The following is a 24,788-nucleotide window of genomic DNA, read 5'->3' as shown; positions in this document are numbered from 1 at the left end:
CTGTTCCTTAGCAGGGTCTCACCGAGGGCACCCCACAGGGGCCATGCCTCAGTCCTTTACCCCCGCAGTGTGTCAATCATGATTACTCCAGCAGATCCAGTGGCACCTGCAGCCCCTTTTTCTCTGTGACAACAGATGTTTGCAGTGATACAGAAACAGCTTTTTTATATAAAGTATCGTTTATTCATTCCTGAAAGGTATAAAGCATTTAGAGCAATGTATAACACCTGCAGAAGGACTACACGCATGGCTATTATTTACACTTTTGTAAGCTCCCCTCAGCCCAGTTAACCCCCCACCTTCCAACTTCTCCAACGAGACAGGGGTCCTACAAACAACAGTCTCATTTATTACACAACCCTGATTCATCCCCAGGGCACGTCCATCCTGTGCACTGAATGACGGGGGAGGTATAAATGACAAATATGCCTGGAAAATATGATTAATAACGATCAATTCCTTCTGGCCCTCAAAAATGAGAAAAGCTAAACAGCACTTCTGTTTATCCCAAAACAAGGTACTTCTACTTCTGACCGCCTTCTAGAAATTAAAGACCATAAAAATGATGTAATGTGAGACAAGTTGTCTAAGGAACCACAAATAAGCTAAAGTTAGAGGTTCTACTCAACCTCTTCTAGAAATAAAGATGGCAATGTCTGAATAAGATTATTGGTAAGTACCCAGGCAAGAATCACCCATATTTTATATATAGATGAAATTTCTCTCTCCTTCCCTGCCCTAGATTTCAGCTTTAAAATCTAAATGGCACTTCAGCAAATTCATAGAATTGGCCCCCCATTCGTACTTAAAGAGCGACAGGAGTCCTCTGGAAAAAATAGCAGGTGGACCTGTAATTAAAGACTGTATCATAATACATATGCACAAGACAGCTGAATTAAGGTTACACAGGCAATTTCATCATGGGGCATTGACATACACATGATTCATCAACAGGATTAGAACCTTTAGATCCAATGCACAGACCTTTGTCATTTGAGCCAATGACGTAAACGATAGCAGTAGTAAGTCACCATCCTTGACACAGCCCAGCCCCAAGGACAGATGAGACACACTTTGCTAGCAGGTTTCACAGCTATTTGCTGACAGCAGAGGAATGGTGAAACTAAGGAATCCTGGGCTCCATTCCAGGCTGTAGAGGGAAGTGTGTCTTCTGCCCATTTCCCCCTAAGCTTGACTCTTTTTGCCTCATGGTCTGCTCCCAGATCTCTGTCTTCCCCATTCCTGGCTCCTTATCCCAGCCCCGTTATCTTAGATTATCCAGTCCCAGTCCCTGTCTCCCCCTTGAGGCTCACTAACTCCTAATCTCCTGCCATTCTCCCAGTCTCGAACCACACACACCTGGACTCCTTGCCCAGACAGTCCCAGTTCCCCCCTCTTGGCTCCTCATCCAATCTCAGTCCCCCTCACTCCATTCTTGGCTCCTTGCCCCTGTCTTTTACCCAGCTAGTTCAAGTTTTTCTCTCAAACCCCAATTTTTTGTCAGAGCTGTCTTCCCTCCCCCTGATTCTCCCACAATATGGGTCCTAGTCTCCTTCTCCAGCCAGCCTCAGTCTCTCCCCACGTCTGCCAGGCTTTTCACCTGATCTCAGTGTTCTCCACTCCCAGCCAACTGGCTCCCAGTTTCCCCACTCCTATTGCCCTAACCCACTTCCAGTCCCAGTTTCCCTCCACCCCAAATGCCAGTCCCCAGTCTCATTACTCAGCCAGTATCAGTTTCCCATGTACTTCACTAAAGAGCTAGCTCAATGGAGCAACTATTTAACAGAAGCTAGTTAGAGTCAAGAGAGCAGAAGCAGAATATTTCAAACAGGCAAGCATTTGCTATTTTTGTTCCAAAAGCTCTGGTGAACATAATTATGCAAATTCTAAAGAGCTATCACGACTGACTTTTTGAAATCATGTGACCATGGATGCAATACATACTTTACTGGTGAGCCCTGAAATTTATTAAAGGTCAATAACTATAGGATTTTTCTGATTAAATCTTTAAGGAACTTGTTTAAGATGGACTAGCCAACAATCAACAGTGGGAAACAAAGTTAAGCAAAACAGCTACACTCTCTTAGAAACATTAGGTCAAAAAAGCTTCAACTGGAAAAAATTGGTAAAAAGTAGGAAAAAGACTCCTTTCTGCAGAGTTAATCAGCTCTGAAGATTAGCCGCTTTGGCTGCAAACTTTAGCAACATCACAGTCAGAGGGTGTTGATATGCTAAAATCACTCAGTCAAAGTGCTGAGCGTCCAAGTCCATTAAAAGCTCACACAGAGCCTGATCCACTACCTAAAGAAGTTAAATGGCAAAGCTCCCACTGATTTCAGCAGAAACCAGACTGGCACCTCCATTCTCAAAGAAAAAACTGTACGAAAGAGCTAAACAAAATTTCTAAAATACATTCAAAGACAACTGAACTGATCCCCATTGAGAACAAAGGAATGAAAAAGTGCAGTCACAAGCCAAGCCATTTGTGAAAATAAACTCCAAAAAATTGAAACATTCTACTAAAAGCGGAAAAAAGTTCATGTTTTTCAAACTTTCACACCTCTGAAAAACCTTACCCAATTAATCTGAAATTGTCCCCACAATTTTCCTTTGGAAGATGGCCACACACAAGGGAATTTGAAGTAATGTTTGAGGAATTTTGAGGTGGACAAGAGGGGAATTGTCAAAGGGGACATTAAGTAGAAGGCAAGTTACAACATGAACTATGGATCTGTTACAATAACTCTGTAATACACGGAGTGATAAGATGGTGAAATTAACAGTGGCAGTGGAGGAGTAGAAGAATAATGAGGGCTATGTCTTCAGTCAGCGTTAATTAGTGTAGTTCCACTGAAGACAATGGATCCATGCCAATTTACACCAGCTGAAGATTTGACCCTGCAGCGAAAAGATCATTCGCAAAATATATCCTTCAGACAACAACTGCTGCAGTATTCCAGAGACCACCTGGGTGGTGACAGTGCACTGTACAAGTCTCTTCTTTCAGCAAAAAAGGATCTACCCCAGAACCATCATAATTCAGAGAAAAACAAGTCTTTTGGTCGAGCTTACACACAGCATAAAACTCCACTTCATGAACTAAATTCAACTACTTAAACGTCTTGGCTTGGATTACAGAATAGGCATGACATTTCCCATTGGCATCTCTTCACCTTCAGAGATGTCTCTGTTGCTTCAAGTGCGTCTAATCCAGTTGAAAGGAGAACATTCAAAAGTCTGTTTATTCACCAGCACCATATATGAACTTGATGATTCCCTGATAAGTCTGTGTTCCCCATAGCACTAACATGACAGACCACAGGAGGAGTCCTCTGGGCCAGTGCATCTCCTTTTGGCAAGTCACTTAAGAGCTCAGGATCTGGGCTACCAGCAAGTGTCAAGAGGGTTTGCTTTGGTCAGTTTCTTCCCCCACCTCCTTTTTTTTTTTTTTTTAAATACCTTGCTGCAGGTTACAATGTCCTTTGACCACTGAGAGCATTTCATTAATGTCACACTGTGGCACTCTATGCCTCAAAAACAGCACCCTGGAACCCCATATTCACATTGCCATGTAATTATGATATGTTCTGTACAAAGAATGCCGTGTGACGTATCATTTTAAAAGTCTTGATCTGTGAAACGTTAATATCCTGTTGGATTGTATGCACTATCATTGTATGTGAAATTATGAAGTACTGCTGTATATGTTACTAAAATGTGTTGTGAGATGGCAAACACCTACAGCCAGCCTTTCAGATATAACAGTGGTAGCCAGACAGCATCAACGGTTCACCATCAAAGAACAAGGAAGGTTCACCAACAAGGAAAGAATCCACTGTCTAAGAAACTGTTTACAATAAAGACTTCACAGAAAAAGCACGTAGGCAGTGGATATTGCTCGACCAATGGGTGGTGGCTCCCCATATCATAGCCAGCAAGCTGGAAAAGCTAAAAAGAGGGGAAGTGACATTATCACTTGGCTTCTCTCCCTCCACAACTCAACCCCTGAAAACACGCCTGGATAACAAAGGACTTGGAACTGGGCAGGCGGTCCCAGGCTGGAAGAGAGTCCCAGCCTGTGTATTGAAGATCTGTGACCTCTTGTACTACTACTGAGACATTTCTTGATTTAAATCCTGTACTGTTTGTAGAACTTAGACTGCGAAACTACTTTTGTTTTTCAAGTAACCAACTCTGATGTTTTATGCCTACCACTGATAATCATTTAAAATCTAACTTTCTGTAGTTAAAAAATCTGTTTTATATTTTATCTAAAACAGTGTGTTTGGTTGGGAAATCTGCTCAGGTTACAAAGGCTTGTGCATGACCTCTCCACATAGAGGGAGGGGAGGACTGGATAATGAACTTACACAGGCCAGCTTTCTGACCAGTGCAAGACTATATAATTCTGGAGTACAGTGCTGGAAAGCTCAGCAGGGTTTGGCTGGTGCCTCTCTATTGTTGTTTCTTGAGAGTCTGGGAGAAGCACTCACATAACTCAGTTGGATGTATCCCTGCCTGTCAATGTCTATAAGTGCATACCTGGTAGAGGTTTGTAGCTTGCTAATAGCATCATAGAATGAGAGGGAGCATTCATGCAATCTAGCTGGATGTAGAGCTCTGCATTGCTGCTGTGCTAGGTGATTACAGTGCCCAGAAGGGTTTGCTGCTTGCCCCTAGCAAGACTTTGTGTGAGACAGCCCAGGCTAGAAAGTTAAGGGAGCACAGAGTTTCCACCGTTTCCAGGCTGCAACCCTATCACACACTCGCCCAGTATTACAATAGCATGTGGGTAAAACTGTAATTATTACCCTGTGCCTATTCCATTCGCATCTGAGGGCTTGTCTACACAAACATTTAGTTTGTGGAAAGCTGGAGTTTTAATAGCGATGCAGACAAGATCGACAAGTCCCTACTGGCCCCCTGGCAGAAGATCAACGCCCTCAACACCTTCCTGATCCCCCGCATCTCCTTCGTCCTGAGGGGCTCAGCCATGGCGAAGGTCCCCCTCAACAAAGCCGACAGTGTCATCAGGCGGCTAGTGAAGGGCTGGATGTCCCTCCCCAAGAGGTCCAGCAACGACCTACATCGGCCACAAACAGGGGGGCGCCAACATCATGTGCATGGGCGACCTCTGCGACATCGCGGTCGTCACCCATGCCTTCCGTCTGCTGACCTGCCCGGACGCCACCGTGAGAAACATCGCGTCCGGAGCCCTGGTGCAAGCAGCGAGGAGGCGGATCCGACGAGAACCCACCAACCACGATATCGCCACCTACCTCAGCAGCTCCCTAGAAGGTGTCTTCAGACGAGACGGGGGCGACATCGCCTCCCTCTGGACCCGAGCCCGCAACGCCACCCGACACCTGGGCAAGCGCTCCGGCTGCCACTGGACGTGGTGCGAGGAGCAGCAGGAGCTGTTGGTCCTGGTACCTAGGATCAGAGCCCTCAGCCACACCATCGTCCGTCCCCCCCCCGCACTCGAGGCATGCTGGAGAGATGCCTGAAGGCCTCCGTGCACTCGCTGTACGTCGAGAGCCTGAAGAAGAAGCCGGATCAGGGTAAGGTGTTTGAGGTCACCAGCCAGTGGGACACCAGCAACCACTTCCTGGCAGACGGCAAATATACCCGCTTCGCCGACTGGCGGTTAATCCACCGGGCCCACCTCAACTGCCTCCCACTCAGCGGAGCCATCCACTTCGGGAACCGAGACAAGCGCTGTAGAAAGTGTGGGTATCCCAACGAGACTCTGCTACATATCATCTGCAGCTGCACGCCCCACGCCCGAGTGTGGCAACTGAGACACAACGCGGTCCAGGACTGCCTGGTGAAGGCCATCCTCGCCCGCCTGGGAACAGTGACCGTCAACTCTTCCATCCCCGGGACCAACAGCCAGCTGAGACCGGACGTCATCATCACGGACGAAGATCGCAAGAAAATTGTCCTGGTAGACATCACGGTCCCCTTTGAGAACCACACCCCAGCCCTCCTGATAGCTCGCGCCTGCAAGGAAGAGAAGTACGCCCCTTGGCCGACACCCTGCGCGAGAAGGGATACGAGGTCCAAGTGCATGCCCTGGTCGTCGGGGCCTTGGGTGCCTGGAACCCCCGCAACAAGCCCGTGCTCTGGGCCTGCGGTGTGGGTCGGCGCTACGCCCAACTCATGTGACGCCTCATGGTGTCAGACGCCATCCGGTGATCAAGGGATATATATGTCGAACATATATCCGGACACCGGCAATACCAGGAGGAGCGGGCCGGAGAGCCCCCCCTGGAACCAGCCGGTCCCACTAACTCCACCCACCCAAGCAGCCTCGTCGAGGGGCGCACCACCAGAGGTCGCGGTGGACGCGCCACCGGAGGTCGCGGTGGGCGCAACAACAGATGCTGCGAAGACCACCGCAGGAGAAGACGGGACTGACCCGCCAATTGACTGTGAGGGACACTGGACTAATGGGAGACATTTCACCCCGTATAGACCTATGTACTCTTTCTACTGAAACATGCCCCCAATGGTTCTGCTATACATTGAAATGCTCCCTCGTGCCCATATATCTCCCTGTAAACCTTAAACCTAACACCACCACCCCCCATCCGGGATACTGCAGCCCATCCCACAATTGTCCTCCCCAGACCCACACTCCCACCCCCATGCATGGACTCGCTTGCTCCCCTTGGCAAATACCTCCCAGGGACCCTCCCTCCACGCTGAATAGTGTCACCCCCCTCCACATACCCCCCTGCACACCATTGTCCTCCCCAGACCTCCACTCCTACTCCCACACATGGACTCACTTGCCTTCCTTGGCAAATGCCTCCCAGGGACCCTCCCCCCATGCTGGATAGCATCCCCCTCTCCCCACATACCCCCCCTGCAACCCTCAAGCCCCACACTTCCAGCCCCTCCTACGGGGCCACAGCTCATCATGCTGCTGCCATCCCCGATCACCCCCCAACCCCCCACTGCATACCATCCCTGGATGTTGTATTATTGTGCCTTTTAAACCCTGCCCGTTGCTTTTTTGTTTTTTGCTTAAACATTTTCTGTAATAAAACGTTTATATCCCTCACTAGCCTTCCATAGACTAACTTCATGTGAACCGTGCGCTTGAAACAGGACTAATGAAAGCACATTAACAATCTGTTAATGTACATCAGCAGGGTCCACACAGACAGGTAGTCTGCATCAGGTTAGTGTGGAGTGGAGTCATACCCCATCTTGCCATGACCTAATTGCTCGTGTATACTAGCCCTGAGGTAGCCTGTGGCTTAGAATCCATTTCTGGAGATAGTCCAATACCATGATGGGGAGTGCCACTACAAGAACTGAGACATTAGATTAATTACCTTGCTTTAGCTGCATTGTCTTGGCATAGCTTCCAGAAGGTGGTGCTTTTACATAATAGGTTCCTTAAACTAGGGGCTTGTCTATACAGGAAGTTAGTGCAGAATAAAGTAGGGTGCAGATTTAAAGTATAATAGCTACTTGAAAAGGCTGCTGGCCTAGTGGTCAGCTCTTAGCCTTACAGTTTCTGCTGGTCTAGTCTTCCCAGAGCCTTAATCACTACCTCATGGTCTGACTGCTCCCCCAAGAGTTCAGTCACTACAAAGGAGTGGGGTGATCTGGGCCCACCCGCTCTACCAGGTTCCAACCCATGGCCTTAAGAGTTTATCAAAGTGTCCAGCCCAGTTACTGAACTGCTCCAAATTATGTTTTCCTCTGGGGTCACTTCCTACCAGTCTGAAGCTCCTAAATTTGGGGCCTGATGACTAGTTTAGCAGACTCTCCTCAGTCTTTTAGGGTGTGTCTATACAGCAGTTAAACACCCACAGCTGGCCCATGTCAGCTGACTCAAGCTTGCAGGACTGTAAAATTGCAGTGTGGACATTTGGGTTCAGGCTGAAGCCTGAGTTCTGGGACCCTCCCCATTTGTGGGGTCCCAGAACTCAGGCTCCAGTCCAAGTCCAAACAACTACACCTCAGTTTTACAGTCCTGCAGCCCAAGCCCCACAAGCCCAAGTCAGCTGGCATGGATCAGCCGCGGATATTTAACTGCTGTGTAGATACACCCTTAGGCTATGTCTACATTGTAGCACAAATTCAAATTAGCTTAATTCGAATTACAGAAAGCAATTTATAGAAAGCGCTGCAGACTGTCCACACTACAGTGTTTGTGCTGGTTTCTTGAGTCCACACTGGCCAGCCTTAATTCAAATTAGAAAGCAGTGCAATGTGGGAAGCTATCCCACAGTGCAACTAACCATAGAGGCTGTTGTGACGAGTATCATCATCCCAGGATGCAGCGCTGCTTCCCCCACCCCCAAACAAACAGGAAAAGGATTTTCATGCTGTTTTTTCACTCCCCCAATCGCCATTGCTGCAGGCACATGGAGCCAGCTGAACTATCCTCTCATTTTGACTGTGACAAATACATCGCAGCTTATCCTGGATTACTTTAGAACTGTATGCTGTTTGCCTTTTATGCTCCCCCCCCCCCCCCCCAACCCCTGTATATTGCTTGCCTTTGATTTTGACTCTACAGGTGTCTGTAGAATGTAAGATAAATAACAACAGAGTCAGTTAGTATATTAATACAGTGATACAAATGTTTCCATTTCACTGATGGAAAGCATGATATAATGTATCCACATGTAGCACTGTGAATAAACTCTTAAGAAAGTATCAATTTCCATGATTGGCCACTGAAACAATGTAGCAAAGAATTTCCTCTCACTGCAGGCATTTACAAGGCATTCACCACATGGGGAGGGGGGTGGGTGGTGAAATCTTTCAAAGGGACAAACTTTAAAAGGCTAAACTTTCAAAGGGACAAATCTTAAAGGGACAAACTATAAAGGGTTTGCTGGGCAGTTAAAACGCATTCACCACGCGGGGAGGTGGGTGGGGGGTGAAATCTTTCAAACCCTTAAAGAGACAAACTGCAAAGGGCTTGATGTGTGTGTGTGTGGGGGGGTGATCGCAGCTTGGATTTTAAACCCATTCACCGCAGGAAATGAAGATTTAAATCTTCCCGGGGCTGCTTTGGGGGAGGGTACTGAAATGGGGCATCATGGGATACAGTCTGGAGGCCAATTAATTCGAATTAAGTCCCATTGCGTCCACACTCACACTAATGCGAATTAACTGATGCGCTTCAGGCACTAATCCACTTGCAGAGGTGGTTTTATTAATTCGATTTTAAAGGCTCCTTAATTCGAATTAACAATGTGCAAGTGTAGACACGGGAGTAATTAATTCGAATTAAGGGACTTTAATTCAAATTAAGCCACCAGGGTAGACCAGGCGTAAGTGTTCCGTTCAGTCAGTCAATCTCTCTTAGGGCTTTCAATCAAAGAAGGGGAGGAAATCCAAGCCCATACTGTTAGAGCAGCCTTCACAAAGCTGTTGTCACTCCTGGCACAGCTCTCAGCATCAGCCTTGCTTCCCGTTGCCACATGCAGCTCATTCCCCCCTTTTCCTGGGCTACGAGTGTCCTTTCAAACTCTTCCTCCACTGGGAGCATGCCTTGCACCTGTTAAGGGGCAGGGCCTCCCTAGACCAGTATTGCTCCACGCTGCACTCTGCTCTAGTGTGGGGCCTGTAGATCCCATCACACAACTCGGCACTTTAAAGTGGACTAAGGAAAACCACACAACAGAACTCTTAATGAAGAGTAAGAATCTACCCAAGGAGTCAGCACGGAATAGCTATCGCTCCTTAAATCCAGACCCTCGCTTATTCTGCACTAATTTCGCATGCAGATAAGCTCTAAGTAAAATCCATTTAAAATAGAGAAATGCTTTGGTCAATGTGCGACGAGTGTAAATATTTTCATAACAAAATTCTGAAACCAAACGACAAGCTAGTCACATCTAAGCGTTAATGAGTTTCTGTTAATGTTCATTTGGCAGTTCCTTGCCATTATTTATTTGCTGTGTATAATTCTGCACACAGTAGATTGATTTACTGGCATTTAAAGGTGACTGCTTTACTTATTACTTTAACGATTACACTGATCTCTCTAGTGCCACCAGCATTCTACCAGTGACCTCAGCTCAGCTTCCAGCCTTTAATCTTTCAAAGCAGAACACAACAAGATTGAGTTCTACACATGTAACAGCATGAGAGAGAGAAAACGTGTGAGGGGGTGGCAATAAATGGGCTGCTTTTCCTTAAAGTTCATTGATCTCTGTATGGCACACTTGTGATGAGAATGTTAATTGAATGGGTCTGCAGGACAACATATATTTTGTTAGCACAAGGTAAATCATCAGAGACGGTGACAATGTAATGTAGAACTAAGACAAATTTCATTTAGACATGTTATAAGAATGTCTTTCTAGGTATGAAGGAGTATCATGTTTATCCTGCATCACAGCCACTGTCCTTATGTGCAGGAAATGAACACAACCACTTCTTTAGAGCCAGACAATGATTCTACTGCGAATCGAGAGGCACCCTTCTCTTCCCTCTGTCTCATGCTAGGTAGACTGCAATACTCGGGAGACACACAGCACTCCTAGACCATCATGGCCCACACAGCTAGAGGCCAGATCCCTGAATCAAACAGGGATGTCACAAGACAGGAAACAACAGCAACCACTAGCCCAACCTGGATTGATTTGAAGAATTGTATGAAAACAGCTGTTACCAATATTGCTTAAAAAAAGACGGTTACTCACCTTGTAACTGTTGTTCTTCGAGATGTGATGCTCATGTCCATTCCATTGTTGGAGTCGACATGAGCAAGCACTCGAAGAAGAATCTAAAAAAACACCCAAGATTCTTATTACTTTTTATTGCTTAGATTGTGTCAGAAGCTACTAGGAGTTTTACAGACAACAAGATAAACTTCCTGTCCCAATCAGGTTCTGAGCTCAACAGATAACATACAGTCAAGGGTAGACACACAGCTGCCTTCATCACTAAGCAAAGCTCTGGCATAGCCTTTTTCTTTAGTGAAAGGCTTGGTACCTATCATCAATGGCAGGCAACAGCAGTCAGCTCCCAGACGCCCTAACCCTCCATGAGGAAAAAGAGAGCAGAGGTGAGTGCTGGCATCTCCGTCTATGCAGCACTTAGTGAGGGGTGACCCCAACCACTGCTCTCAGCAATGGCTGCCAAGGCATCTCCACAATCAATCCAATAATCTACATGCCAGAGAAAGTCAAAGCAGCCTCTTGATGCAGAGGGGATTTACACTCTCCCTAGCCGCCAACAGGAACTGTGTGTAAATCCCCTAGTAACTGGTGAGGACACACTGCCATCCCCTAAAATCCAAGCATCTGACATTTATAAAGTACCTTACAATCCCAAAAGTACAGAAATAATTTCACCTACTACTGAATTACTACCACCTCAAGACTGAACACAGAATCTAACAGTTCACAAGCTCTACCCAATTGAGATGGGAAGTGAAAAACAATATCACATGTAGTTTAAATTGCAGGGGACATCCGTGTAAACAACACAATTAACCAAATTAGAACATGATTTAATCCCTGAATAGTGAGAAAGTGGCACTGATTCTATTAGAAATGGAAAATTCTCATCCTATGTCTGCACAGAAATTCAAGATGACGTAAGAATAATGGTTGATGAAATCCATATGTAAAACTAAGTTAAGACGACATTTATAGCCAAAAACCCAAGAGATGGCAATTTTTAACCTGTGAACGTGGAAGGGGTTGCATGACTTTTCCATTTAATAAACGGAAGTTTATCAGCATAGTTATCTGTATTCTATCACATTTTTTGTCTGTCAGAAAGAAATCTCTTGTTTTATTATAAGACAGAGTAAGATCTCTCACAGGAAAGCTCCAATGAAAATGAATTATTGGCACCAGTAAAAACCAGCCCAACGTTCTTTCTATGATAGGTAATTTTTGACACTTTGATCCACTCTACATTTCTGTCCACTGAATGATACCCAAAACAGGAACTTATTTATAATACCATCTACCAAGAGGCTACATTACAATAAGACAAATTGATATGTAGCCTCTCTTTATTGATCTGTAAAGCTAGTTATTATTCAAGGTAACATTAATAGAAATGTCACATTACTTTGAGAGAAAAACATAAATTTCACAAAGGTCAAACCAACACTATTTGGCAATATACATGCTAACTTGTGCTGCTTGCTGTCTGAACTGGTCTTTGAAACTGTTTTAAGAATGCAGAATTCAAATAATGATCTTTAAAAAACCAATAATATTGCAAGTTAAAGGCTTGATGCTGGTAGACCAGGTGCCAGCTCATGTCAAGGTTCCAAGCCAATTCACGGGTGGATTGGTATTGATCGAAGTGATTATTAAATATAGAAGAATGTATCTGATGTTTAAACTTTATGAAAACTAATAGGATGTTGCATGTGTTGTTTTAACTTATCTGTATCCTATTAGAATGTAATAGCAAACATCTACATTATATATACCCTGTAACTAAGGCTTGGTCTACACTTACCTCTGCGATTCGGCAGCAGTCGATGGGAGTTATGCAAAGTATGCAAAGAACTTGCATAACTCCCGTCGACTTTTGTGCTTCTCTTCTGCGCACCGTCTTCACTGCACTGCGCCGACAGGAACCGCGTTCCCATCGACACAGCGCTGCACCACTTGAGGAGATGGTTTTAGTACGTCGACTTCTGGATCGACTGCGCGGGTCTTCACTGACCGCTCAGTCAATCCAGATAAGTCGATCTGATGGCGGCAACTTTGCCGCCGTCAGTGTAGACATAGCATAAATAACCCTTCCAATGACAAAATAGTCCTGTGTAATGCAAAGAACTTTAACAGGAAAGTGTCAATTCTTGCGCATTTCAAAGCAAATGGTCATTGTGTGTGATGATAGTAGATCAAAGACTCTAAGTGCATTCCACTCTCTCTGTCACCAAAGACAGACCCTATGTGGATAGCCTACCTGAAAACTTGTTTTCTGTGAGAATCTATAAAGTATGGACACAAAGAAAGTTCATCATCTCAGGACTGTTTGGATTCTAACAGGGGAGAATAACTGAACGACGGAGATCAAGGAAGTTTTTCTGGATAGCCCTGAGAGACTTTTGGGAAAGTGGCAAATTACTACATCTCTGCCACCATTTGGAATTATGACTGTGACTCGTGTGTACATATATTTTACTGGCTTTAAGCTCTCTATAACTCATTTATTTTTTCTCGCTAATAAACCTTTAGTTAGTTTACTATAGAATTGGCTACAAGCGTTGTCTGTGGTGCGAGATCTAGGATGCAAATGGACCTGGGTGAATGACTGTTGGGACGGGATGTAACCTGGAATATTTGTGATTTTTTGAGTAAATGACCATTTATTACATAGTCCAGCTTGCCTGGGTGGTAAGACAGACTGAAGTGTCAAAGGGAAATGTCTGTGATTCCATGGTAAGTAATCTAGAAGTTCACATTTGTTACTGACTTGGTGAAATGTAATTATAGAACATGCTACCAGTTTGGGAGGTCTGCCCTGCTTTTGACAGTCTGCCCTGAGGTAGGCACTGACAGTCGTGAGCATCTCCGGACAGCATGACAAAAAGAATTTTTGTTAAGTTTCAAAGAACATTATTTTGCTCACTGTTTATAACAGCCAGTTGATATTTGAAATTGTTCTGCCACTGAAACTATACACTAGTTTGTTATTGCATAGCTGCTCAAAAGTACTAAGCAGCTGACTTTTTACAGTTACATTGAAACCTTTGTTTTGAGGAGTGAGGAGACACACAAAGAATTACAAAGACTTTGCAAACAGAGATAGGAAAAACTTTAGGTCCCTTGAAAGTACAGAGCATCAGCTTTCACCAAGACTTCCTTTAATTTGTGCTAACTTCTTTTAAAAACAGGTATGCAGGTGTGTGATAGGAGAATGAAAGTTTGCAGGGACATTTAAGGTGTTAAAAGTTTCGTATCGGATTACCCATAGAACATAATTATTGTAGTTCTGAAGCAGTTACAGCAACAAGTAACAAAACCAAAGCCCCCATTCATTAAAGCCGGGACTCCAGTGGGCCCACAACTGTAATAGAAACACAGAAGTTAAAGATGCAAAAAACCTGTAGTCACCTAGGCCCATATTTGTTTAAAAAAGTGACATGGAGATTTTCATTATAATTCTTGTCCTGTACTAACCTCCTATATTCAGGTACAGGCCAGCTGATCAATGTGTGGAGAAGGACTTCCACGCTCAATTTCCACTTTCTCAGAATGCCTACAGAACAAGAGGAATTCCCAGAGCTGTCTGATGCTGGAAGATCAGCATCTAAGAATGGGCAATCCTGCATGGCAGTTAAAGATGAAAATATGTAGAAACAGCCTCATTTTTTGTTGAACACAGGCCAGCATGTGTATAAGGACTGCTGAGTATCAGAGGACAAAACATGACCGAGAACCACACCATTACCTGTTTGTAGCTATCTGGTTGTCTAATGAAATCCGTTTCTGTGACAGAGAAATGACCAATGGTCTGGTCTATATGACAGCCAACAGTGTAAGAATGGATCTGAAACAGACAAGATTAGATAAACAGATACAAATAAGTATAAACAGACCAGGTTGATAATGATTGAAAATTGGTACTACTTGAAGACTACCTGGCAGCCTGCAGGAAGTGATTGGTAGTCATGGCCCAATTCCGAAGAGACAGGTGCACACACAATTGCCAAGTTGTTGACTCAGCCCCGTTTGTGACAGTCTCCTAGAAACCAAGGCTGAATGACCACGCAGAGCGAAGAGTAATGATGTGCAATAATGATGGTTCTTCGAGATGTGTCCCCCTGGGTGCACCACTGGAGGTGTGTCTGCATTCCCACGCTGCTGATCAGAGAACTTTGGTAGCAGTACATCCAGCCCATGCATGCACTGCTCCTCGCCTGCCACAAGGCTAGCCAGTGTATGCAGGAACACTCCTTAGTTCCTTCTCTACTACAGAGTCAACTACTAGAACTCCAGAGTAGATGGGGGGAGGGCAGGTCATTGAGCAGCCATAGGGACACAGATCTTGAAGAACCATTGTTACTGCACAAGGTGAGTAACTTCCTCTTCTTCTTTGAGAAGTGCCCCTATGGGTGCTCCACTGTAGGTGACTCCCGAGAAGTTTCCACCACTGGAAGCCAGGACTTCAGACTTGAATCTGATACAGATAATAATACTGCAGCACCAAATTTGGCATCTGCAGCCAAATCCCTCAGGATGGCATAGGGATACCCTTGGAGAAGGTGACAGATGAGGAGATTGACCTCGTAGAATGTGTGTGTATTGAAAATGGGGGAGCTACCTTACGCAATTGGTAACAGAGCTTAATACAGCTGGGGACCCACTTAGAGAGTCTCTGAGCTGAGATCACTGTACCTTTTAACCTATCTGCAATGGAAAGCAAAAGTCTTGAAGATTTCCTGAAAACCCTTATCTTGTCCAAATAGATGGCCACGGCTCTTCCTACGTTGAGCATATGGCTTCCCTATTACCTCATGAGGCTTGGGATAAAAGACTGGAAGCTGAATAAACTGCTTTATGTGAAATGCAGAAGTCACCTTGAGAATGTATGTTGTCTAAGTGTGACCTTGTTCGGGAAGAACACAATAAAAAGGGCGTGCACCATCAAAGCTGATATCTCCTCTAGCCTTCTGGCAGAAGTGATGGTGATGAGGAATGCCGTTTTCGTGGAAAGGCGAGTTAGTGAACAAGTGGCCATGGGTTCAAATGGTAGTCTAATCAGTTCTTTTAACACTAGGTTGAGATCCCACTGGGAGTGGGAAGCCCAGGTTGTGGGATGAGGTTTGCTATGCCCTTAAGAAACCTCTTCATAGTCAGGTGGGAGAAGATTGAGTATCCTTCTACCTGCTGATGGAAGGTTGTAATTGCTGCCAGATGAACCTTCAATGAACTAACAGATGGCCCCTACTTCTTTAAAGTCAATAAGTAGTTTAGGACAACTGGTGGGTGGCTGCAGTAGGCGTGGCACCCTTGGGCTGGCACCAGATCTAGAACCTCTTTCATTTCTGAAGGTAGGAAAGATGAGTGTTTCTATTTCTTTCTGCTGTGCAACAGCACCTCCTCTACCTCCTCAGAGCAAGATGTCTCTATGCACTGGAACCATGAAGGAGCCATGCTTTGAGTCACAGAATCCACAAACTGGGATGGAGAGTGTGTCTCTTGTTCCACGACAGGAGGCAAGGAGTGATCAGAAGAATCATCATTGAACATAATGCCAGCTGTGACATATAAGGGTACCACATCTGTCTGGGTCAGGTGGGAGCAATCAGTATGAGGTTTGCTTTCTCTCTTCTTATTTTCAGCAGAACCTTCAGTAATAGAGGGAATGGGGGAAAGGTGTAAAAAAGGCCCTTGTCCCAAAGAAGGAGGAGAATATCTGCCATGGAGTGTTGTCTGACCCCTGCTCTGGAGCAATACTGTGGACATTTCTTGTTCTGGTAAGTAGCAAACAGATCTATTACCGGTGTCTCTCATAGTCGGAATATGTTGTGTAGTATCACCAACTATCTCCCATTCTTTATCATGTAAGAATTTGCAGCTAAGACCGTCAGCTGTCATGTTGTGTATTCCCCGTAGATAGGCCGCTGACATTAGGATGTTGTGGGAGATGTACCAGTTCCATAGTTTTAGTGCCTCTACACACAGGGAATAAAACCTGGTACATACCTGTCGGTTTATGTAACACATGTAGGCCATGTTGTCTGACATGACCCTTGTGTCTTTGATCAGTGGAAGAAAGTGAGCATACGCGTTTCTAACAGGTCTCAGCTTGAGCAGATTGATGTGGAGGCATATCTCTGTTGGGGACCATTTACCCTACATTATGCGACCATTGGGACGCACACCCCATCCTATCAGGGATGCATTGGTGGTCAGGAGTAGAGATGGGGAAGACTGAGCAAACAGGATTCCCATATGGATGTTTGCCGAGTCCTTCCACCAGTCCAAGGACTGCTTGACTCTGGTGAGAATCGATAGAAGTTTGTTTATGTTGTCTCCGTTCAGCCTGTGAACTGAACTGAACCATGCCTGGAGGCATCTCATGCGTAATCTGGCATGAGCAATAACCGACGTGCTCATAGCAAGGTGCCCAAGAAGCAGGAGGCAATGTCTGGCTGAAATTTGTGGGTGGATTTTACCGTCTCTATCAACAAGGACAGACTGAGAAATCTATGATGTGGTAGAAGCACCTTTGTCTGTGTAGAGTCAAGGCTGGCGCCTATGAATTCTAGCCTCTGTACCGGTGTTAAGGTCGATTTTTGTTCATTGATCTATAAGCCCAGATTCAGAAACAGGTCCTGTGTGACTCGTTGGGCCTCTGCAAAGGACTGTGCCCTAAGAAGGCAATTGTCCAGGTAAGGATAAATCATGATGCCTTGAGAGCCTAAGTGGGCCGCTACTACCAAAAGAACCTTGGAGAATATCTTGGGGGCCGATGAGAGGCTAAAAGGGTGTACTCTATACTGATAGTGGTCCTGGCCCAGCATGAATCTGGGATAACACCACTGACTTGATATGATGGAAATGTGGAAGTATGCTTGTTGAAGGTGGAGAGTCGAGAACCAATCTCCTTCCTCTAGTGCTTGAATGATTGTTAATAGGGTGACCATCTTGAATTTCTGAGTTTTGACATATCTGTTGAGCACTCTGATGTCCAGTATGGGTCTCCAACCTTCCTTTATCTTTGATATCTGGAAGTAGCGAGAGTAGAAGCCTTTGCCTCTGAGCTGTATGGGCACAGGTTTTACAGCTCCTACATTGAAGAGATGGTTTACCTCTTGAATAGTAAACTCTCGTGAAAAGGACCGCTGAAGAGGGATGAGGAAGGGTGTTTGGGAGAGGGAAAAGAGGAAAAATGGATGGCATATCCATTCTGGATAATCTCCAGTACCCACTTGTCAGATGTTATCTGTTCCCAGGTGCTGCAGTCTCCGAAAGGACTGGGAGGTTGCAAGGAGAATGTTCTACCATTGCCTCGAGTATCCCATCAAAACTGATGCTTCGAGGTGGAGGGCAGAGATGCAGTCGGTTGGGGTTCCCATTGCTTTTGTTTAGGAAACCTTGGTTTCTTCCTCTGCGGCCTGTAAGCTTTTTGTAATTAGTACGGAAACATATATAGTGATGACCTGGGCTTAAATGGTGGCTGACAGCTGTATTTTCTCTTGTAGGCCAGCGTATATATCCCTAGGGATCCAAGAGTCACCTATGAATTCTTCAACGAGTGAAGAAACATGTTGGTCTTCTCAGCGAATAACTTCATCCCCTTAAAAAGAAAGTCCTCCACTGTGGTTTGGAACTCTTTAGGGAAGCCAGACAACTGCATCCACGAAGCCTGTCTCCCAGCAATGGCCATGGAAATTGAGCATGCCGCCATATCAACCATGTCTAATGTGGACTGAAGAGACATTTTAGCCACCAACTGGCCCTCATAGATTATGGCCTTGAATGGGAGTCTGGAAGCTATTCAATAAAGGAACCGAGTTTGGTATAATTCTGGTAATCATATTTGGCCAGCAAGGCCTGGTAATTTGCTTCATGGAATTGGAGGGTGGCTGATAAATATGCCTTTTGCCAAACAGGTCCTGATGTTTCCCGTCTTGGTCATTCAGGGTGGATTTAAATTGGTACTGGCAGCCCCTAGAACTAACCACATCTACAATGATGGAATAGGGAGACAGGTAGGAAAATAGAAATTCCATGTCCTTTACCGGCTCATAATACTTTTTGTCTGCCCCCTTGCATGTTGACAGGACAAATGCAGCAGCTGCCATATGAATTTGGCAGGGTCCAGGAGTGCCTCATTAACCAGGAGGGCCATTCTGTCAGAGGTGGAAGAGTATAAAATGTCCACCAATCTGTGGTGAGGCTCAGTCACTTCCTGCAACTGAATTTGCAGGGTTTCTGCCATTCGCTGAGCTAGATCCTGGAATGATTTAAAATCATCAGCCATGGATGGCAGACAGGGCATCACTGCCTCATCTGGTGAGGACAACAAAAAATGAGCTTGAGGAGTGTCTTCCTCCTCTGCTTCTGCCCCAACTTTCTCTCCCAGCTGCTCAGGGGGTTCTGAAGCCTTCAAACCTGCAGCTGAAGGAGCCTCCTTGTCTGTTGGTACACCACGCTAGGGGCCTAGGAGGCTTGCTGCCTCTGAGCCTGCCAAGGGTCCCAGTATGGCCATTGAGGGTAGAGCGCTGGTACCACAGTTGGCCAAACCATGGAAGTTGAAGATTGGGTGGATGATACGCCTGGTACCCATTTTGAAATTGGGTCCCATACAGTGGGTAAGAAGAGCAGTGGGAACCCAAATCCTGTCACTCACTTTCCAACTCCAAGAGATCCATGGTGCACTGGAAATCCAGCTGTGGAGATAGCATCAGTACCCAGTGGTGAATGTTGGTACCAAGAGGCTTGCACCGATGGAGTCGGAGATGCGGATCTGGCCATACAGTCCGTCGGTGCCGATATCCATGCTGATGTAAACTTCCCCAGGGCAGATCTTTTATTCCTTTCATGCCCCATCAGGTCTTTGGGCAGACCGACTCACTCTGTCGGCTCGGTACCATGCATGCTCTGGGTATCTGCATTAGACAGCTTCAGCGCTGTCAGTAATGATGACACCGATGGAGCCAAAGATGGTTTCCAGCTCAGTCGGGGCTTATTGTGGAGACTCACAGACCTTTTCATAGTGGTCTTAAGGGAGTAGCTCATCTCTTTGGGATCACCTGCTTTCAAAGTAGAAGGTTGCAGTGAGAATTCTTGCTGTGACTCTGGGGGTTGAAGGGCTGAATCCATGAGCAGGAGTTTGAGCTTTAACTCTGTCTTCCCTGGTCCTGCTGGCACCAACCACACCTTTGTGGATTGTGCTTTTCTTCCAGGCAGCCAATGCACTGCTAGTGTCTGTCAGTCACTGGGATAGATTCCTTGCAACTAAGACACTTTTTGAAGCCTGGAGAGCCAGTCATACCCTTGTCCAGGGGGTGTCCGTCCCACAGGGTTGGCAGATGGCAACCCCCCCCCCTTTTGGGGGGGGGGGTATGGCCAAGAAAAATAAACAAGGTAACAAAAGAAAAGGCTTCAAGGGAAGCTAAAACTTACAAAACTAAAGGGAATTAACGATCCGTGAATGGACAGCTCTTAGCTCAATCTCTAGCCAAAGGCTCCTGAGAAGGAACTGTGCAGGCTGGCTAGCTTCATGGCAGATGAGGAACAGCACACGGGCAGGCAGGAGAGAACTGCTACCAAAATTCTCCAATCAGCAGCACAGGGGCACAGACACACCTACAGGGAAGCACCCATAGAGACACTACACAAAGAGCAACCCTCTTACTCATAAAATGATCTCACAAGGTCAGCAGTGTTAGCCGGGTGGCATGAGGAAGTTTCCACTGTTGCTGCCTGGTCTAAAGTCATAGAGCTTCGCTTCCCAAAGTTTCTCAGAGTCTAATACTTTTACCCATAACAGAATTCACCTAAAATATTTGTAAAGCATTAAAAAAGTTAACACATTTACACACATATCCCGTTAGAGATATACATAATGTATAGCTTCTGATCTCTTCCCTTAATGCAGAAAACACAATTTAGATATATTAAATCTCTGCTGTAAATCCTGGCTAGCTCTTTACTGATATTGCCAGAAACTTGCCACAGCAGTTTTGATGATATCATCAATTACATGTAGAAGAAGCTTCCCAAGTTAGTTAGGGGAACAATAAAAAGTGATTCCCTCTATTCAATGCTGATCCTTTTGTTACTATAATAACTGCAGTTGTCAGACAAGATACTAGTGCATATTTATCATACAATCTTTCATATTTCATTAATATCTCTGTCCACATTACATGAGAATGTTAGTTGCTTTTCTTCCCTTGTTCTAATATTACTATTATCATGATTCAGGAATTGACAAATATTTTAAATCGATGTTTAATTATCCTGTCTCCTTGACACTTAACAAAACTCTGGTATTCCTTTTTAAAACTCACTTCTGGTGGCAACCATCTGGTACAACACACAGGTCTGTGTGGAAATTTATTTAAAAAAACAGCTCAAAAAAAATGTTTCTCACTCTAAATCACGCTGCAGCTGCTTCCTTCCCTGTATTCAGTTCTGGACTCTCCTCCATCCTGACGTATTATGGTTCCCAAATCATTAGGCTTTCTGGAACCAGGATTCAGACCTGAGCCCTTGACAGTCCCAAGCCACTTCAAAGAGATCTTAAGACAAGCTATGTCAAGGTCAGGACCTCCAATCAAGCCAGAGTGCTTGACTGGAATGGCCTTAACATTGGTGCCATTGTAAAGGAGCAAAGAAAGCATTTCCCTCATCATGAAAATCTTCAGACAGTTTTCATGGGTTGAATGGTACACAAATTAAATAGGCCTTAGAAGAGCCAGTCCAAGGGGCATCACCAACAGAGCACACATTTGCCCAAAACAGACATTTTGCAGTTATAGCAGACATGGTATTTAAACTCTGCTTTCTGGGCTGACACCTTTTTGGGGAGGTAACAGACCAACAATGTAAAGGGTCACAGAGCAGGTTGAATACCATAAGATGGCAGAATGGCAGGTACTACATATAAAATATACAACCATAAGCCTCCTTTTTTAAAACACTACATCTTCATACTACTAAAGCCCAAAACCAGGCTGAAAGAGGGGAACAATCGCAAGAGAAAGAAATTAGTGTTGGAGGACTGAGAGTCCTCTTTAAGCTGCTATTGAAAAGAACTGGGCTGGAGTGGCAAGGAATTAGCTCCTCATAAACCTTGCTCCAATGAGCACTGTGTTTCAGAAGGTTCCAAGCTCTGTGCTGAAAGCATGTGGGGAACATATGCTGCCACAGGAACTGCCAGACCAAATGAAGCCAGGTCCATCCAGTCCAGTATTCTGTCTATGACAGTGGCCAGCACCAGACACTTCTGCAGAAGCTACAATTTATGCAATAACTTGTCCACAAGGAAAGTTTCTTCCTAACCGCCCTTTGTTGAAGCTGGCTTATGCTCTGAAGCCTAAAGGTTTATATAACCCTTTCTGAAGGTGGTTTTTTGTTTTTTTGTTTTTTTTAATATTTACTACTATAACTAAATAATCTTGTGGTCTGGTCTGTATAAATGTCCAAACCTTTTCTAAATCCTGCTAAGCTCCTGATCTCAGTAATTTTTGGTAAGAACTTCCACTGGCTAACTGTGCAGCGTATGTGAAAAAGTATTTCCTTTCATCAAGTTTAAGAATGTTTCAAGGTCTAGAAAAATTTGCCTTGCAATAAGAGACCAAAGAAGCTCCTTCTATTTAATTTATCCAAAAGGGGAGTTAATCATTATCTAGAAGAACCTACATGGAGAGAATATATCTGACAATAGAGAGCTCTTTAATCTAGCAGACAAAGGCAGAACAAGATCCAGTGCTTGGAAGCTAAATCTAGAAAAATTCAGACTAGAAATAAGGCACTTTTTTTTTAAAGCAGTAAGAGTAATTAACCATTGAAACAGTTACCTAGGGATATGGTGGATTCTATGTCACTTGAAGTCTTTAAATCTAGATTGGATGTGATCTTCTAAAAGATGCTCTAGCTCATCCAGAAGTTATTGGGATTGATGCAGGGATCATCTGGTGTAAATTCCATAGCCTGTGTTATACAGAAGGTCAAACTGGATGATCATAACCCTTCTGCCCTTAAAAATGTAAAACAGTGCTCCTTTCAGCTTCACTCAATGTCCATCGTGATCATCTAGTCTGACTTCCTGCACATCACAGGCCACAGAACCTCACCCACCCACTCCTGTAATAGACCCCTAACCTCTGGCTGAGTTACTGAATTCCTCAAATCATGATTTAAAGACTTCAAGTTACAGAGAATCCATCATTTACTCTAGTTTAAACCTGCAAGTGACCTGTGCCCCATGCTGCAGAGGAAGGTGAAAAACCCCCAGGATCTCTGCCAATCTGACCTGGGGGTGTGGGGGGTATCCTTTCCCACCCCAAATATGGTGATCAGTTAGACCCTGAGCATGTGAGCAAGACCCACCAGCCAGACACCTGAGAGAGAATGCTCTGTAGTAACTCAGAGCCCTCCTGTCTAGTGTCCTACCACCGGCCATTGGAGATATTTGCTGCTTGCAGTCACAGATCAGCTACTGCCATGGTAGCATCAGCTGTTTTACTCTCACCAGCTCTGCAGAGCCCTTTATGATGGTAAAAGAATTAGTTAGATTCTAGTCTGGCTTGCATGTCATCAACAAAATAATTATTCTCTTGAGACCTGAGCACAATCTCTGTTGGGGGTGATGCTGCACAGTACAAAAACAAAGGCAGCTTGATTTGCAGATCCCAGTTTGACTTTGCAGTACAGATAGTTTAAAAAAATCATCTCCTAAATTAATCTACTTTGATCTGGAATTTGTGGATAAAAAGCAAACCTGGAACACCATACAGATTCATGGTTAGTCACTTTTCTGATAGTAACTGCCATTAGACTCTGAATTTGTCGCTTTTTTGTTAGAACCATAATAGCTTTAATAGTGGTTAGTTTTATAATTAATGTTAACACCTTCCTTGGATTTTCCAAAGGAAAAACACAACCTTATTCCCAAATTTGACTACTATAAATTGCTATTATTATCACCTCCAAAACCTGAGTTTTCTATTGGATATTGCCTTGACAGCACTTCCTTTATCTAATCAATGCTTTGATCCATACCTTTAAAATTGTGTGTTTGCACCCAAGATTCAAGATTTGAATTGTTCTCGAGTCCTTTCTAGTGCTCATTTATACTAAGGCAAGATATTAAGCTGCTTAATGATCTATTATTGCAAGGGACTGGATGAATCAGAGTATTAATGGTAGGTTATGGAGCCTTTTGCCTCTAACCTTTTCAAATCCAGCACGACTCAACCCCAGTTCCCTGGGGAAAAAAGATGACAGTTCCATTCCAGTTCCACATCACAAAGACACCTTTGTCAGAGGCACCATTGTGGACCTCAGAACAGAGGTCAAAGACTTGAATCAGCCATGAAGCATGAACTGCCTTCTTTCCCTCCAGGTCAGGATTGAGGCACATTTACAAAGGGCAGTGCTGCACATGCAGTACCTAATCTGTGCCACATGAAGGACTTCAGTTTTTCAGCCAGGCACTTACAACGAGTGATAAATTCATTTAAAATACAAAATCAAACCTCATTCAAATCTTGTGGTTGTTGTGCCATATATAGTCATTAAAGCTGAGAAGGCTTTACAACTTTCTGATAAAAGATTCCCTTTGGGCTGCAATTTCTCCAGCTCATTCATCACTTTAGAAACTTTATGGAGGTTCTGAGTGGATCTTATTCAGTTATCCGAGAATATGAAAAATGTCTTTTGCTAATGAAAGTATTGTTAGATACTTTCTTTTCCTTTCCTACCATGGCCATCAATGCTCCCAGCTGGGAGTTGGGGCTCTGAGACGTCCCTTTTACTTGTACAGGCAAAGATCCTCTCAGCTGTTTGCAAATTTCAGGGGAGCATGCAAAAAATCAAATTTTAAATGGAAATGACCTGCAACCTTAACTGTGCAGATGCTACTGCCTCTCCATGATTTTGAATTGCTTTAGCTTTGCTGGTTTAATTCAGATTTTCCCCATTATTTTAAGAAGGGGGTAGATTATATTTAATTTTGCCATTGTTGCTACTTTTGATGCTGCAGTTATGTCCAACACTTGAAATAAAAAGCTGAGAGGTGGACGGCTTGCATTACATTTCCGCATGTCTGTATGAGTAACTTGCACATCTGTCCTGGCCAAGCAGCTC

At 44.6% G+C, this 24,788-nt stretch overlaps 1 protein-coding gene across 3 annotated transcripts in view; it reads right to left on the bottom strand.

The window, feature by feature from the left end:
- The window catches only part of TEDC1 (tubulin epsilon and delta complex 1), a 146,108-nt gene that overhangs the window by 80,365 nt on the left and 40,955 nt on the right, over positions 1-24,788 (bottom strand). For 2 of the 3 annotated variants that reach the window (XM_067536349.1, XM_067536351.1), the window contains exon 5: positions 14,410-14,508. The exons of the other annotated variant lie outside the window; for it this stretch is intronic. In XM_067536349.1, the coding sequence (XP_067392450.1) occupies positions 14,410-14,508 (99 nt within the window). The remainder of the gene's footprint in view (positions 1-14,409; positions 14,509-24,788) is intronic. 3 annotated transcript variants of the gene reach the window in all.

Source organism: Emydura macquarii, unplaced genomic scaffold (assembly GCF_026122565.2).
Source record: "Emydura macquarii macquarii isolate MOO-44397 ecotype Brisbane River unplaced genomic scaffold, CSIRO-AGI_Emac_v2 contig_3534, whole genome shotgun sequence".
NCBI lineage: Eukaryota > Metazoa > Chordata > Testudines > Chelidae > Emydura > Emydura macquarii.
This window is presented reverse-complemented; position numbering and strand designations above follow the sequence as displayed.